The following is a 16,421-nucleotide window of genomic DNA, read 5'->3' on the forward strand; positions in this document are numbered from 1 at the left end:
CAAAAACATATCTAAATTAATTAATATTTATTTATGTTTTTTTTGTGAAAATTTAAATTAAAATATTTTTGTTTTATAAATAGATTTTGCATTAAATTTCATTTCTTAGGTTTTATTTAATCATAAATTACCAACTGTTAAGAATTTACTTTAACAAACAATATTTCCTAGCAGCTAGTTATTTTATAAGTTATCAAAGTTACTAAATTTGTCTGTATTATTTTTTTTTGGTTCTATCATTCATTTTATTATTGATAGATGATAGCTATATTCTACAAAAAATAAGCTTATATCAAAAATTATCTCATTAAGATTTTGTATAATTTAATTATTTTTACTTGAATAATTTTTGAGGTTAACAGAATTAAAAAAATGATGCAATTAGCAGACTTGGATATAGAACAAAAGATTGGTGAGAGTTCAAAAGTTTTAAAATAGTTTGAAGATGATATCAACCTGAAGTTGATTAAAATGGCAAAAGAAGCTAATGGTAAAAATGCATCAATCAATAAAGTAATATTAAAATAAAAATATATTATAGAGGCATTGCAAATATAAGAACAAGAAGCTAAATTTAAACTTTAAGAAATGTAGTAAGAGGTAGGTAACTTTTTAGCAGATTTGATAGATATAGTTAACAATAAAATAAGCTTAATAGATAGGATTCTATACAGACATATTTAGTGAAGCAAGCAAGTAATTAGGAAGTTGAAAAAGATCCTGAAGTAACTTCCTATTAGATTAAAATTACAAATAAGATGAAGAAAATTATATTTTAAATAGTATATGAGGTATAAAAAGAAGTTAGATAATTTACTCAGCGAGTTTCAAACTATATCGTAAGATGAAAGATAAAGCGAATTAATGAATTTATAGCACACTTAAACGTTTTAAAATGTCACAACAGACAAATAAATATATGAATAATTATCATCATAAGCAAATTAGCATCATAATCATACATAAAATCCTTTAAGTTTACGCGATAGGTAATACAGTTTTAATAAATCAATAATATCAACAACGTAAAGAAATAATTACGAAGATCTTTAGGGTTGGAATGCAAACGATAACTAAAAACTTTGCAGTGCAATTTGCAGCAGTAACGATCTTAGCTAAAATTAGTTATAAATTCCCTCAGGAATAGGAAATAAATTTCAAAAAACAAGTAAGTTTAGTTAAAAGCAAAAGAGCGTACTTTAAAATGAAACATTAAATGATGATTAAAGATAAAATACATAAACAAACATGAAATTATATATAGCTTTTCCTGATGATCAAATTTCAAATCCAGAATACCTAAACTATGATTTGAAAACCAGGTTCAAAATGTAATTATATAGAGTAGCAGAATGCTTTTTAGTTATTATTATAGTTGTCATTATCTTTATGATTTACTAGTTTTATATTAAATGAATTTAAATTATACTTAAATGTTTTTAATTGTACTTTCTTATATTTATTATAAACAAAACAAAATCTATTCGAATAGACTAGCATAGTTCTAAAATTAATTACTCTTGAACTGAAGTATTTCTTTAAAGATGTAGCTTTAGTTTGAAATTTATATTTATTTATTTATGAAAGTTTTTAAAAAGCATATTTAAGAAAAAATTGAAATAGTATTTTAAAGATTTTTTTATTTAAATTTTGATATTATCAAATATTTATTTAAAATTAGTAATTATCAAATCAAGCTTTAATTTTTTTCAACAAATTTAATGTTAAAAGCTCTGTAGAGTAAAATTCACTCAGTTTAAAATTTAAGTTGTTTGAATTAATTATGTTAATATGTAAATATAAGAGTATATATGGGAAGCTTAATAGATTATATTTTCATAATTTTTAATTAAATATTAAATCAAAATAAATAGATTATTGAAAATAAAATGGATCCAAAATTTGAAATATAGCTCAGAGCTTAAGAGTAAGATTTATAGGAATAAAATTTCTTCAATTTGGATATAAATGATCAATAGAAAATTAAGGAAGGGATGGTAAAGGTTATTGCTTCTGCATATATTAGGTTTAAAATGGCTTTTAGAGCTTGTTGCTGGAAAGGGTACAGCGATAATGATATCTATATTTAATAGAATTTACAAAAAGGCATCGCTGAACACTAAAATAAAGTAAAAAGAATAAAAAAAAAGGTATAGAATTTTTTTCAGTCTGAGATGTCTATTGAGCCTCACTAATTTGTGGTTTAAATACTTAAAAACAGAGATTAAGTTTATTCAGGTGGTATTTTCTAACATGTAAACTCATATGTGCAAATAAACGAATCTATAAAAGATGAAAAAACAAAATATCTCTACAGAGATGTTGAAAATATAGGTTTGAAAAAATCTGACCAAGTAAATCACTAAGAGAGTTAGCAAGCTAAGCAATTAAAAGGTTAGCTTACTTTTTTGGAAAAAAAAAAATTAATTTGTTTTTATTTAATCAAAAAAAAGAAAATTAGAAAAAAATTCTTTAATCAATAAGTTCTACTTACATTACTAAATACACAGAATTACTTCTCAAATGCATAATTAAAGACATCCAGTATTATTATGGGTATAATTTTCGGGTTCTCAAAATTTTTTAAATCGAATTTGCTAAAAACTCTGACTTCAGAATTCCTCATATTTGGTGGAGCGCATTTTAAGATAGATATAGGATGCTAATTGAATTTAAGAGAAATGAACATGAAAAAAAAAAAAAATTTAAACTAAATGTTTTTAAGAACAATTATTTTCTCTGTCCTATTTGCATTCAGTATAACTGTATGATCCACAAAAGCTGTAACGATATCCACTATCTTAAAAATGATAATTGGACACCACTCTTTGATAAAAACATTCCAAAACACTAATTGCATATTGATAAAATCAAAGATTTTTTAACAATGTATAATGGAACTAATTATGCACATAAATTTATGTGTAAAGATCATGAATTTTGTTTTAGGAATCAACTGAATAAAAATAAATAAGATTTGATTTCAGTATAATAGCATAAATTTAATTGCCTGAATAAAAGGTGGATAAACATGCTTCTTTACTTTGCAGATTGCTTTACATTTTAAAATCCTTGCTTTTTGACTATCATCATTAACATGAGCACTTCTAATGATGTAATTATTATTTTTATACCACTTATATTTATTAATTAAGTGAATATTTTTCAATTAGGATCTCAAATTTTAGTGTAAGGATATTTATCAGTACTTAAAAAGTGTTAGACCTCAATATTACAGCTTAGAAAGAATACAAAATGAGATAAATGCCTTTATTTAATCTAGAGAAAAGGAGTATTTAAAATTGTTAAGCAAAGACTCAGAAAATATTTTGGATGACAAATATATTTAAAAACACTTCTATCATATCCCTGACTAGAAATAAGAAATATTGAATTAATTGAAAGAGTTAAGCGAGATGCTCAAATGCAATTACACTCCTTGCTTTCATACAGGTGTGTGTGATGGAGAAAATGGATGCCGTTGCTATAGAAATAGAGATCTTATTGAAAAAATGTAAAAGAGAATTGATAAGTTAAAACATATTTAAAAGAAAGAAAAAAAGCACACAAAGAAGGTATTAGAGCTTTCTTTTGACAATAATTCTATAGATAGTAATGAAGAAGATGATGATGAGGAATCTAGTGATCTTTAATATATGACTTATTAAGAGATTATTAGCAAATTTTTGCATGAATGTGAAAGATTTTGTGGATGCCCTAATTACTGTAGATCAAAAAATAAGTAAAAATTTTTTAAATATTTGAAATAAAATACTTAAATTCATTCTTAGGAAATTAGGTTGTAATTGCTTAAATGATATGACATGCCAAACTGATAAAAATTGCTAATGCAGAAGTAAATTGAGAGAGTGCGACCCAGAAGTTTGTAGATGCTTCTGTAATAGGAATGCAAGAACAATATAAAAATTTGGACTCAATATTGATTACTGCACTAATTCTTAAGCCCTTTATAACTGTAAACCGCGAGTGCTTCTTGGTAAAAGTCTTGTTTGTGAAGGTCTGGGTCTTTTTGCTGGATAGGATTTTAAAAAGAACTAGTATATTGGATGCTATATAGGAGAGATCATAAATGAAAAATAAGGAACAGAAAGACAAGAAGTCTAACAGTAACTATTATTTATTAAAAATAAATAAATAATTTTAATTTTATTTATTATTTACTAGGCCTTAAGGGATTAGTTATTTATTTATGCTTAATAAGGAGACAGATGTGGACAGTTTTAGATATGGAAATAAAATGAGATATGTAAATCATAATTGTGGTAGTATGGCGAATTGCAAAGTTGATGTCATTTATAACAGAGGCATCAATATAGTTAGATTCAGTGCTAAGGAAGATATTTAAAAAGGACAAGAAATATATTTCGATTATAATAGAAATTATCAAATTGAATGGATGAAATATTTTAACGAGTACTATGATAAGTTTGAATAAGAAGAAAAGAAATAGCAAGTCTAAAAAAAAATAATATCTAAATTTATAAAGAACTGAGTGACTGATAGACTGACAAGTATTAGGAATTCAATTAATCAAAACACAGAAAAAACAAGAAAAAAATAGCTATTACGATTTTTAAAAACTATAAAAAATAATCAATCTAATAATTTATAAACCAAATTAGAATTTATCAAAATGTAACCATAAAAAAATAAAAAATTTTATGTAAAAAAAATTATTATTTTATAAAAAATAAATTTAAACAGAGCATATATTTGTTAAAAATAATTATTTTATAAAAACTTAATTTGAACAGAGCATATATTTGTTAGAAATAATTTCAATTTAAGATATTTTTTTAAATTAAAAATTGTTTGAAAAAAAAATAAAAATTAGATACTACTTTAAGTCATATTAACAATTGCACAGAAAGTAAATAAATAAATAAATAAATAAATAAATAAATAAATAAATAAATAAATCTAAAATTAATTAAATAATTTAGTTAGTAATAAATTAAGTTTAGAAACACATTAAATTAATAAAGTACAATTGACTGCATTGAAAGCTATTTTTTTAATTTAAATATTTTTTTCATTAATCTTTGATAAACAATATTGGATATCCATTAAAATTATTTGCCAAACAATATGTGTCCCCTTTTTTTATTAGTTAATCTTCACTTATTTTGAAAATATAGATTGATTATTCAGCACAGCTTTCTTTAATTTCTTTTATTTAAAATTCGTTACTTAAAAAGACTGAATGGTAAAATTTAGTCTAGCTATATTGAGGTAAATTTTGTTATTGATTGAACTAATAAACCTTTGCATCTGGAGATAGTTTTTATATGTATTTTTAGATTTCTTAATCTAGCTTATTTAAATCTTATTTTTATAATTCTTACTTATTTTTTTAAAAAAATTGCTTAATTTCTGCTTAGCGTTTGCTTTCCATTTTTTCATTATTTTCACCTGATGATTGATGCTAAATCTTATTTATTTCGTTTGTTTAAAAATAATTACTTAAATTATTATCTTTTTTTGGTTAATTGCTTTAGCCTTATAATAAATTATTGTCAAATTAAAATTTTTAATTTGTTGCTATATTTTAAAATTAATTTACTTAAAATTAAGAACCTGAATTATTTTAATTTGTGTCATAATTTTGTTAATTTGTTTAGTTATAGCTTTGATCAAATTTTTAAATAGCTTAAAATTTTTGATCACTTGCATTTTAATTCATATTATTACATAGAATCATCTCTCTTTATTCTCTTTAGAGCTATTCTTGACTATTTTTTCGAGGCATTTTATTATACTTTCTTCTTTAATTTTTCTACTCTGCTTCTTCAAAGTCTTATTATTATATAAAATTATTTTTTATTTATGCATTAAAACCTTAATTTATTTAAACTTCCCTATTATTAATTTCTAATAAACTTTATTCGTTATTTATAAATTGGCTTTATATATCAGAAGTATCATTATTATTATTTTTATTATCATTATTATTATTATTATTATTATCTATCTGGCTATTTTTTTTATATATCTGGTTATTATAGTTATCTTTTTGACTATTTAATGGGTATTATTAGCATTTTTCTGGTTATTTTTGATAACTTTATGGTAATTGTGGAGTTAATTTTTATTGCTGTGGAGTTCTTTATCCACCATCATTATTTTATACACATTATTATTATTATTATTATTAAAATAGATTAAATATTACTTATTCTTATTGCTATTACATATTTTATTGCTAAAGTTATTAGGAATTTTTTTTTTGAATATTATTAAGAGATGGATCTGAAAGAATGTTAATATTTTTTTTTTTGAGAGGTTTTAATTAATTGTTTGTATTCTCTAAGTATCTTCCCTTTCCATTCTTGAAAGCATCAAAATTCATTTATCTTTCTTTCATCTAATTTTATATTTTGCTCAACGCTTTATTATATTTCTTCTAAAATGGCATATTTTCAAAGCCTAGCTAAATATTTTTTATCTTTTTCTATAAATCCTGTTTTTCTAAATTTATATTAATTTTTTCAAAATTATTATTATTATTCAACTCAAAGTCTTATTTTTAAATGACAACTTCAATAATATGATTTTTGTTTTATTCAATAATTTCATTTAAAAATGCAAGATGATTTATATTAGTTAGAAACAAAACAACAAAATTTTTATCAGTTTTTTCTTTAACAAAATAATTTATTTTTGGTAGATCATTTATTTCTTGGCTGGAAGATATGCACCAAAATACTTTTTTACTAAAATATTCCCATATATTTTTGTAATATTAAGAAAATTAGTCATCATAATTCATAGTAAAACCTTGTTTATGTCTTATTGTTTGGATATAAATCTAGTTTATTTCGTATATAATTTTTGGATCATATTTTTTCTTATTAAGGATGTCTATTCTCATAAAAGCTAAATATTTTCTGTACTTTTGGTCTTAATATTCTTTTGAGTTAATATCTGTTGTAAGACTGAGAGTGTATATTTTGACAAGTTTACTTTATAGAATATATTCAAAAGCCTCCTTAAACTATGAACCATTTTACCCATAAATTATAAAATAAAATTATCTATTATCACTTTAAGTAAAATCTTTAATTCTAAAGTTAATATCAAAAGCAAAGTTAACTTTAAATTATTAGCATAACTCTGTTTACAATTTTGTACTGTTTCTTAGCTGCAGATATTAATTTCTGGGTAAATAAAACAAAAATTAGTATAAGGTTTCATAAATTGATTGAATATGCTCTTTTATCTTTTATATTTCACTTGGGTTTTTATTTTTCACTTCTAAATATAATTTATGTACATTTTATATTTCCTTATTAGGCTTTAATATTTTAAATCTTTTATCTACATTAATAGCAAAATAGCTATTTAGCACTAAAGCATCATAATAAGATTTCACATTTATTTCGATTTTATTGCTTTAAAATTCCTCATTAACTTTAGGATTTTTGAATATTAAAGATTCATCATTTGAATCATTTTAAAGTTCTGCTGTTTCATCATAAATTTTCGATTCTATTTTATAAATTATAAACTAAAATATAATCATTTTACCAAATCATTTAAAATTTACGCAGCAGCGCTTGTTCATTAATAGAGTCATCATCTTATTCGTTCCCTTCGGATGATACTAGTTCTTAATCTTCTTCTTCTTCATATTCAGATTCGCTCTCATTATCTGTAGTTATACTGCTATCATTTGCATAAGGAGTACTTATTTTTGATTATTTTCTTTCAATGTCATCTAAAATTGCTTTTATTTACTAATAAATTTCTTCAGTGTTGCATATAAATTAGCACTCTATGTTTTCTTTAACAGCATTTTACTAAAATTTCTAAAATTTTTTTAAAACCTCAAGAGCTGTTAAACTACTATCTATGCTTATAACTCTTCCCACCATAGTACTTTATTTTTAAAAAGCTACTTTTAATTTTAAATTTGATTACTTAATTAATTTCTAATATCTAATTTTTTTACAAAATGCTGAGACTCCAAACCAATATTAAACTGTATATTTTGATACCTATATACATACATATATTAGAAAATAATACACTTTTTTTAAAAGTATTTTATATCAGCAAAAAAATTAAAAATTAAAAAAATGTAATGAAATTAATAAGGAAATATTAAAATTTTATTTATTTTTAGCATTTAAAATAAATTATCTAAGATTAAATTTTATAAAAATCAAATTAAATAGATTTATCTTAAAATATTTATTTTTTAATTGAAGTAATTATCTATCTATTTTAAAGGATTCTTCTGTTCTAAAATTTAAAAAAAAGTAATTGTATTGAACAAATATTTATTCCTTTTCATGTTTTATAAAACCATTTAATCAAATAAAGATTTAATAGAATTTTCTATTTTGTAAAATAAAAATATCAATTTAAGAAATAAAAAGTATTTTATTAATTTAAAAACTATTTATTACTTTTTATTTTTAATAGATACAAATAAATATATATATATTTTTTAATTAATTAATAACAGGAAAACTTTGAAATATTTAGCAATAAACACAGTTCATATCATCTTTGTATTTTTATTAATATTTGATGACTGCTTTTATAGAGTATCCTTATGCATTGGTTTTTTATAATAAATATCGTCTTTGTTTTTAATTATTGCATAAAATCTAGACTCCAAAGGTATTACTCCTTAAAATAGTTTTTCTACTTTTCTTTTTTAGTAGTTATTTAAAGATAAAACATTGTATAAAGGAGTATGCTCAATTTTACGGCTGTTGATTTCTTTAGCCCTTTTATTTCTTTCATCATCAATAACTATTTTTTTATTTAGTTATGTATTGATTTTTATTGATTAGAGTTGTTGTTTATATAAAAATAATACCTTTTTAATATTCTGGCATGTTCTTCCATATAGCATCCATATAATTTTCATCATTAGGATTTTTTTAAGTTGCTTCAACATTACCCTTCTATTTTATAATTTCATCTATTTTTATTTTTCTGTAATTGTTCATCATATAAAGTCTAAGAGGGTATTTAATTCCATTTTCCTTTTCAAAAAAAATTGATGTTTAGAATTTATTTTTATTTTTTAAATATTGATTTTACTTCTCTTATTTCATTACTTAGCTTTCTTCTCTGTTTAAGCTTTATATCCTACTAGTTAACTATTTTTTATATTCTATTTGAGTCTATTGTTTTATCCTCTAGCAAATCAGAAGCCTCAGCATAATTGATAATTGAAGACATGTTCAGGCTTTAATTATTTAGTGGATTTAGCTTTATATTATTTCTTTATTAGTTGGCTTATTTAATTTACTCAGCTATTTTTTACTAACTGCTTCTCTAATTTGAAGAGAAAAATCTTTACTTTTTATGTTCTTTCCTATTTTTATTAGAATAAAAATCCTCTTAAATACAAATGAAATAATTTTATGCTAAATAAATATTTTGAAAGTGAGATAAAAAGTATATTTTTTTATTTCAATATAAAATTACTTAAATTTAAAGTAAGCATTTTCTAAGTCATCTAGAAGTACTTTCCTTTAATCTTTAGTAATTTGATTAGGTTTAGGCAATAAAAATAAGCTCTCTCTTACTCTTCTGCTACTGCTTTGGTTTTAATTAAGAGCTTTATAATTACTAACATTTGGAGATTCAAGAAACTCCATCTCATTTTCAGGATTATTTTGGCTCATTTACTCATTTATATAGTAACTATTATGATATGTTTATTCGCTATTTTAGATATTTTAAGTATTTAATTTTGTTAAATCTAAAGAAAGTATTTTCTTTCTTTCTTAAGGCGTTAAAGCTTGTATATTAATATTCTTTTTTTCATTTTTATAAGTTGATTATATAGAGGGAAGACCTTAATTTTATTGTATCATGTATTATTATAAATTTTATAGTTTTGAGACATCTTTTATATTTTGTGTTTGACTAATATTTTATTCTCTAAGGCATTTTGGCAAGTATTTATTTACAGGATCATATTCCTCAGGAACAAAATAATCATTCTAACTACTACTATTAAAGTCATAAGATCTATTTACTTTTTTAAGTTATTCTTTGTCTTAAGCTTTCATCAAATTAGCGCTATGCCTCTCGATAAATGTAGGTTAACCTGTTTCTAATTTGATAAAATAAAATATTAAGCTTATTTTACAGTTGTTAAAATAATTAGCAATATTATGAAGACCATTTAACAATAAAAAAGGATTTAATTTTTAATAAATGACTAACTTTTCCAAAACTATGTATTGCCAGCATTATTTTTTGATGATTCCAGTTAGTTCTAAGATATCATACATCAAACTCTAGAAAAAAGTAGAGCTTATAAATATTTAGTGATAAAATAATTTTGAAGATTGATAATAATCAAAGCAAATTTTAAGATAGCTGCCTCTATTTTAATTTTCTAAAAGAAAAATAAATTATGTTTGTTTGAATGAATGAATAAATAATAAACCAATGAATAATTTTTAACAAGATATTTAATAATGTTGTAATTTTTCAGCAATTGGATGGTTAAAACTAAAATTTATAAAGTATTTCTATATTAAGTATAATTCAATTTTTAGCAAGCAAAATAAATAAGTAAAAACATTTGTATAAATTAAAAAATAAATTTATAAATTATTTAAGGATAAAGTTTTTTTATTTTATCGTAATATCTCAGAATTATTTTTAATTACATCCCATTTTATGCATTTGACTATTTTTTAATTTGTCTATTATATAATATAATTAATAGTAAGATTGATTATAATTCAACACTTTTTAGATTATCATAAATAATAATACTTATTTATTAAATTATAAGAATTATTTATTTGCTTTCTTTATAAATTAATTAATTCAAAAATTTACTGATTTTCAAAATAATAATTTATATTAAAAAAAATTCTAACAAAACAAGATTTTTTATAAGCAGAAAGCTGTATAAAAAACAATAACATACACAACTTTGCAAATAAATAAAAATGTCTTCTCTTATGGAAAAAATAAGACATCGTTAAAATTAAAGGGCCAACAATAATATGCATACTAATGGGTTTGATTATCAAAATTAGTAATTAATTAACTAAGGATTTTGTGATCCAAAAGCTAATTATAAAGCTTTAACTAAATCTGAGGGAAATGTATAAATGGCTATCTAAATTCTTATGTAGAAGCAGCAAGATAAAAAACAAAAAGAGGACTTAAAATAAAAAAGAAATAATTTAATGGGAAGCTACTTTTAAGAAAAGAAAGACTTAAAAATAGCGTAAAAACTTTAAAAATATAAAATTGCACTTTAATTACTTCAACCAGCAATCTAAGAAAACAACTTAGGACCGAAAATTCAGCATTTTTGCTCTCTTGGATATGACAATCAAGCTAAAGTAGCTAAAATCTTATTAAAATATAATGGTGATTTGAATGAAACACTTAAACATATTGAAAAAAAATCTTTTTGGAATAAAAATAAATTTAAATTACCCTAGGAATCAGAATCGATTATAAATATTAATCAATCTAATTAACCTTAAAGCAATCCTAACCCTTAGCAATATTTTCCTCCTCAGCATTAATAGCCTACCTATTAAAATCCTTAATATTATCCTCCTCAATATTAATAGTAAAATGCTCCAAATTAATAAATTCTATCAAATATGACCTCTTCATATTAATAATAGTAATAATAATAGTTTAATTTTAACTATCCTACATAAAGTTAAATTTAGTAACAGTAAACAAATGATCAAAAAAATAATTATCCTAATTTGCTTCAACTATATTATCCTCAAAGCTCATAAGCTACTCCTAATTAATTGAGCTAATCGTAAGCTGCTTAGTCAAATTAAAACTAAATGAGCTAATTGTAGATGTAATAAAATTAAATTAACTCTTAAAGTGCTTGCTAGTAAGTAGATTCTGATGCTATGAGGCAAATGATATTTTCTAAATAAGATGAAATTAATTAGAGTTTACAAAAATAAACTCAAAATTAAGATAAAAATATTTAAATAAAAGATGAAGATGTTGAAATTTATATCTAAAAAAATTAATTTTTAATATAATAAGGATTCAAATAAGCATAAAAGAATATTAAAGCTTTAATTTAATGTAATGGAAACGAACATTAAGCTCTTAAAATTCTTCAACAACAAATGGTAAATAAATAATAAAACAAATTATAGAAAAAACAAATTAATAAAAATAATAATCAAAATTTTAATAGCTCCTCAAGCTCATCAGACTCTGATTGATATGAAAATATAAATTATATATGTATTTAATTCAAAATTTATATTTAAACATATTTAAAAATAAATATATTTTTTTATTAAGATAATTATAATAAACTTATGTGAGAAAAGAAAAACTATTTAAAAAAATACTTATACTCTAAATAAATAATTTTATTTCTTCTTAAACTTTGAAATTGGTTAAATCACAATCATTTATTTAATTTATGAAATCTGAAATTATATTAACTATTTAAATCAAGGTTATATTTTATACAAAGAATAATTTATGTTAGTTTGATTTTTATTCAATTCCAATAAGAATTTTTCTATTTCTTTCTAGCTTGAAAATAACTTTAAAAATTATTTTCTTGTGATTTTCATTAAAGAAAAAAAAATTAATTGAGTAATTTTTTGATAAATTATTATTTGAATTTTAAATATTTTAAACAATAAAATTTTTAATAAAAAATAATAATTTTAATGTTTTCACAAATCAAACAAATAATATTTGAATTCATTATTTAAATCTTAGAATAATTTAAAATTAATACATAAAATTGATTTTAATTATTAAGAATAAATTCTATTATAAATAAAATCTTTAATAAAATGTTTTTATAATTTATAAGGAAACTATTTGTTTAAGATTGACCATAATAATTATGATAAATGATGATAATTAATTATTAAACAAAATTCTAACTATTAGCTTAAAATTCAAGATATTAAAAATTAGCTAAAATTTATTATAATTAATTAATATCTTTCTGATGGTATTATAAATTAAATTTGAAATTAGCGCAAAAAAAATAAATAAATAAAAAATAAACAATTATTAGCAAGAGTTTATAAAATACTAATTTTTATGATTTCTCCTAGTGAGAGTTAAAAGACGTAGTAGTAAATACTACCAAATTTTGGCTTTTGCTAAGATAAATAAATATTTTAACACGATTTAAATGAAAATAATATTAATTAGTAACATTAGAAAATATTATCTAAAATTGAAGAGAAACCTAACATTAAATAAAACAAACATATATTAGAAAGAATGCATGATGAGCAAAGCCATGATGAAGAGCATGAACTCAGAGGTTATGAGTGGATATAGTCAACAAATGAAGAGGATTTTTAAATAATGAAAAATGTTTGTTATTTAGAATAATTTTTAGATATGTATGATGATCTCGAAGAAGAAGATTTTCTTCATCTTGATATACCATAGTTTATGCAATATTTAGAAAATTCAGAAAGTGAATCTGAGAGCATTTAATCAGATGAAGAAGAAATGGAAGATTAATTTGAAGATAATGACCTAATTTAAAATGTAAACACTCATAGATATAGTGAATCTAGACTATTAAACACAAATTTAAAAAATGAATGTAATAAGATTATTAAAAATAAATAAAGCATTTTAAGACCAATTTATTAATGCATTAATTAGAAGGAGTTAAGAAAACAGATGAATTTCAAAAGTTCGATTAACCAGCAAATAATGCTGAATCTACTATGAATGCTGAAGCTGTAGTTAAAAACAATAAAATCATTACAAATATGAAGAATAAAGGAAAAAATTAAATGAGCTAGAATAGCATAGATTCCCAAAGAGAAGATGACATTTACTCTTAAATTAATCAAAAAGGTAAGGCAAAAAGATACTAAAGCTCTCTAGCTCTACTTGCTTAAGAACAGTTTATTAGAATTTCAAAATATGGAGATATTGCATTAACATCTAACATTGCTAGAAAGAATCCTAAATCTGACGATTTTTATGATCAGGAAGATTCATTTATAGATGATGATTAGGTAGATACAGAATTAAAATAGCTTGCTATATGTGAAGCTGATTATGATGACTTTTTTATGGTAGAAGGTAATTTGTTTTTCTTATAAACAACAAACATTTATTATAAATATAATACTTTGAAATATTTAAAATCAATTATGAAATAGGTGGATTGTAAGATTTAGTTAAAAGTAGTGAGTTTAGAGAAAGACTTAAGGATATTTAAGAGTATAGAGATACTAAAAAAATAGAGAATCATCTCAAAACAGATAAAAAGGAAAAGCAACCAAATCCGAAAATAAAAATAAGCTCTGAAAATAGTAAAAACTTAAGTTTTAATGAAAAAAAATAATAAGGTCTTAATCTTCTAATGGACGCTGAGGATGAGGAAGATGATAAATAAATTAAAAAAAAGAAAAAAAATGCAGCTAAAAATAAAAAATAATTCGATTTACTCCATCTTAAATAACCCACATTTTAAGAAGAAATGCTTTAAAATGCTTAAAATACAAAAATTTAACCTGCTAAAACTTAACCAAATGAAAAGTTAACAAAAAATTATAAGAAATAGAATCAAAAAAGCACAAAGGACAGTTGTGAATAAATTTCAAATAATGAAATTGATTTAAAAAGCAAAGATATGGCTTAACAAGACACAAAAGCTAAAGCTGAAGGTGATAATACTAATAAAATTATTTGCTTATAAAATATAAATAATATTCACTAATAAAATTAATAAGCTGCTTATGATCAATAAATATCTCGTAAAAGAACAAAAAAATCCTCCAATCCCATTCCTGAAATCCCTGAAAAAATTGAAATAAGTAAATAATAAAGGAAAAAAAAGAGTACTTAGAAACCAAAGCAATCAGGAAATTAAGACGAAGATGAATTAGCTAAAGCAGTTATAGTAATTGATGATACTGATGAGGAATAATAAATTTAAAATTAAAAAAGAAATTCAACAACTATTGATAAATCTTAAGAAGTTAATTAAATATAATAAAAATAAAATATTGGATTTGCAGAAAACTAATCTACACCAGGAAAATTATAATAATAACTAAGCAATAGCAAACCAATAATTTAGATTAATGTTAGCTCATCAAAAAAATTAAATGAAAACTCAAACAATCAACCTCAACCAAAAGATAGGATCAGACTTGTTAAAGCATTAAAAATTAAACATACTTACTCTGATACAAGAGATACTGAAAATTATATAAAAACAAGAAGTTAGAGAAACGAATCTAAATCAGCTTCTCAATAAGACATTGATTCAGTAAGTGAAATGCTTCCTTCTACTAAAAATAATAAAACAGAGTAATATAAAAAAAATAATTAAAAATCGTTATAAAATTTAGAAAGTAACTCCATTTAATCATTATAAGACATGCAAATAAATAAAAAAAGAAATGCTAATTCTGTAGACCAAAAATAAATTTCTTATCTTAAAGATATCAAATAATCTGAAGAAATTTCATAATCAAAGGTAGCAAAAAGATCATTATCTTTAGTGAATAGTAAAGTATTTCTAGAAGAGCAACCATTAGAATTTAAAAGCAAAATTGATGAACAATAAAGCTAAAAATTAAAAAGAAAGATAATTAACCCTAAAAAAAAAGATTAATTAGATTCTGTTGACAATAAAAAAGAAAGCAGAAATAGTGGTAATTATAATAAAGACTAGTAAAAAACTGAAAATAATAATAATAATAGCACTAATGAAAATGATTCTATGATTAATAAATTGAAATAAAATTTAGATCAAGCAGAATAGAAAGTACAGAAAAGCAATAAAAGTAAAAAAGATAAAGATAAAAGCTAAGAAGCAGATGTTATGGTAAAATATTTATATTTTTAAGAATTTTATAATGATTTATGATAATAAACAATAAAGGTATTGTAAAAAAATATTACAAAAACTGATAAGAGAAAAAGAGACAAAGATATAGCTGAGGAGGCAAACATAATAGCTTAAAAAAGTGATAAAAGAATAAAAGAGTGAGTGAATTACTATCATTATTTAGAAATATTATTTTAAATAGAAAAAACCAAGTTAAGCTTTATAATAAAAATAAGATTAACTCTTATTTATCATAATAACAATCAAAACATAAAATGATTAAGATAAATATAAAATAAATAAATAAAAATTTTCAATTATTATGTTTTTCAATTAATAAAATAACATCAAAATTAGAAAATTAGAATTTTTCATAATAAACTTAAAATAAAGGATGTCATAAAATTTTGTTTAATTTAATTTAAAAGATGTATGTATGTTGTTAGTTAGTTAGTAAATTAATTAGTTAAATAAGTAATCATGTTTTTTTTGAATAAACAAATTCAAAGATTTGTTTGCTTTCTTTGTAATATTTATGTAAACAAGAGAATGTAATTAGTTGGAAAACGCCTTTTAAATA

The 16,421-nt window shown here is 21.6% G+C and overlaps 6 protein-coding genes across 6 annotated transcripts; 3 read left to right on the forward strand and 3 right to left on the reverse strand. All coding sequences in view use genetic code 6, as the record gives it.

Moving 5' to 3' along the window:
* Positions 1–372: 372 nt before the first annotated feature.
* TTHERM_000335779 (SET domain protein) lies at positions 373–1,416 on the forward strand (the record flags this gene model as incomplete). The annotated part of the gene is made up of 4 exons (XM_012797972.1): positions 373–490; positions 542–600; positions 651–725; positions 784–1,416. 4 exons carry the CDS (start codon positions 373–375, stop codon positions 1,414–1,416), a joined length of 885 nt encoding a protein of 294 aa, XP_012653426.1.
* A 433-nt stretch (positions 1,417–1,849) lies between these two features.
* Positions 1,850–4,783, forward strand: TTHERM_00335780 (SET domain protein). Its single transcript, XM_001017546.3, has 5 exons — positions 1,850–2,394; positions 2,454–3,115; positions 3,174–3,742; positions 3,792–4,127; positions 4,186–4,783. The coding sequence occupies exons 1-5, from the start codon at positions 1,890–1,892 to the stop codon at positions 4,511–4,513; spliced, it is 2,400 nt and encodes a 799-aa protein (XP_001017546.3). The 5' UTR covers positions 1,850–1,889; the 3' UTR covers positions 4,514–4,783.
* Positions 4,784–5,053: 270 nt separating this feature from the next.
* TTHERM_00335790 (hypothetical protein) lies at positions 5,054–7,961 on the reverse strand (the record flags this gene model as incomplete). The annotated part of the gene is made up of 2 exons (XM_001017547.2): positions 7,568–7,961; positions 5,054–7,509 (listed from the first exon to the last, which is right to left on the reverse strand). Exons 1-2 carry the CDS (start codon positions 7,893–7,895, stop codon positions 5,054–5,056), a joined length of 2,784 nt encoding a protein of 927 aa, XP_001017547.2. The 5' UTR covers positions 7,896–7,961.
* Positions 7,962–8,524: 563 nt separating this feature from the next.
* Positions 8,525–10,279, reverse strand: TTHERM_000335808 (hypothetical protein; the record flags this gene model as incomplete). Its single annotated transcript, XM_012797973.1, has 5 exons — positions 8,525–8,784; positions 8,852–9,020; positions 9,079–9,355; positions 9,469–10,102; positions 10,216–10,279. 5 exons carry the CDS (start codon positions 10,277–10,279, stop codon positions 8,525–8,527), a joined length of 1,404 nt encoding a protein of 467 aa, XP_012653427.1.
* A 569-nt stretch (positions 10,280–10,848) lies between these two features.
* Positions 10,849–11,769, reverse strand: TTHERM_000335809 (transmembrane protein, putative; the record flags this gene model as incomplete). Its single annotated transcript, XM_012797974.1, has 1 exon — positions 10,849–11,769. The coding sequence occupies one exon, from the start codon at positions 11,767–11,769 to the stop codon at positions 10,849–10,851; it is 921 nt and encodes a 306-aa protein (XP_012653428.1).
* Positions 11,770–13,071: 1,302 nt separating this feature from the next.
* TTHERM_00335810 (hypothetical protein) lies at positions 13,072–16,003 on the forward strand (the record flags this gene model as incomplete). The annotated part of the gene is made up of 4 exons (XM_001017549.4): positions 13,072–13,591; positions 13,654–14,082; positions 14,163–15,838; positions 15,896–16,003. 4 exons carry the CDS (start codon positions 13,072–13,074, stop codon positions 16,001–16,003), a joined length of 2,733 nt encoding a protein of 910 aa, XP_001017549.4.
* Between the last annotated feature and the right edge of the window lie 418 nt (positions 16,004–16,421).

This window comes from Tetrahymena thermophila (assembly GCF_000189635.1).
Source record: "Tetrahymena thermophila SB210 genomic scaffold scf_8254610, whole genome shotgun sequence".
NCBI classification, from domain to species: domain Eukaryota; phylum Ciliophora; class Oligohymenophorea; order Hymenostomatida; family Tetrahymenidae; genus Tetrahymena; species Tetrahymena thermophila.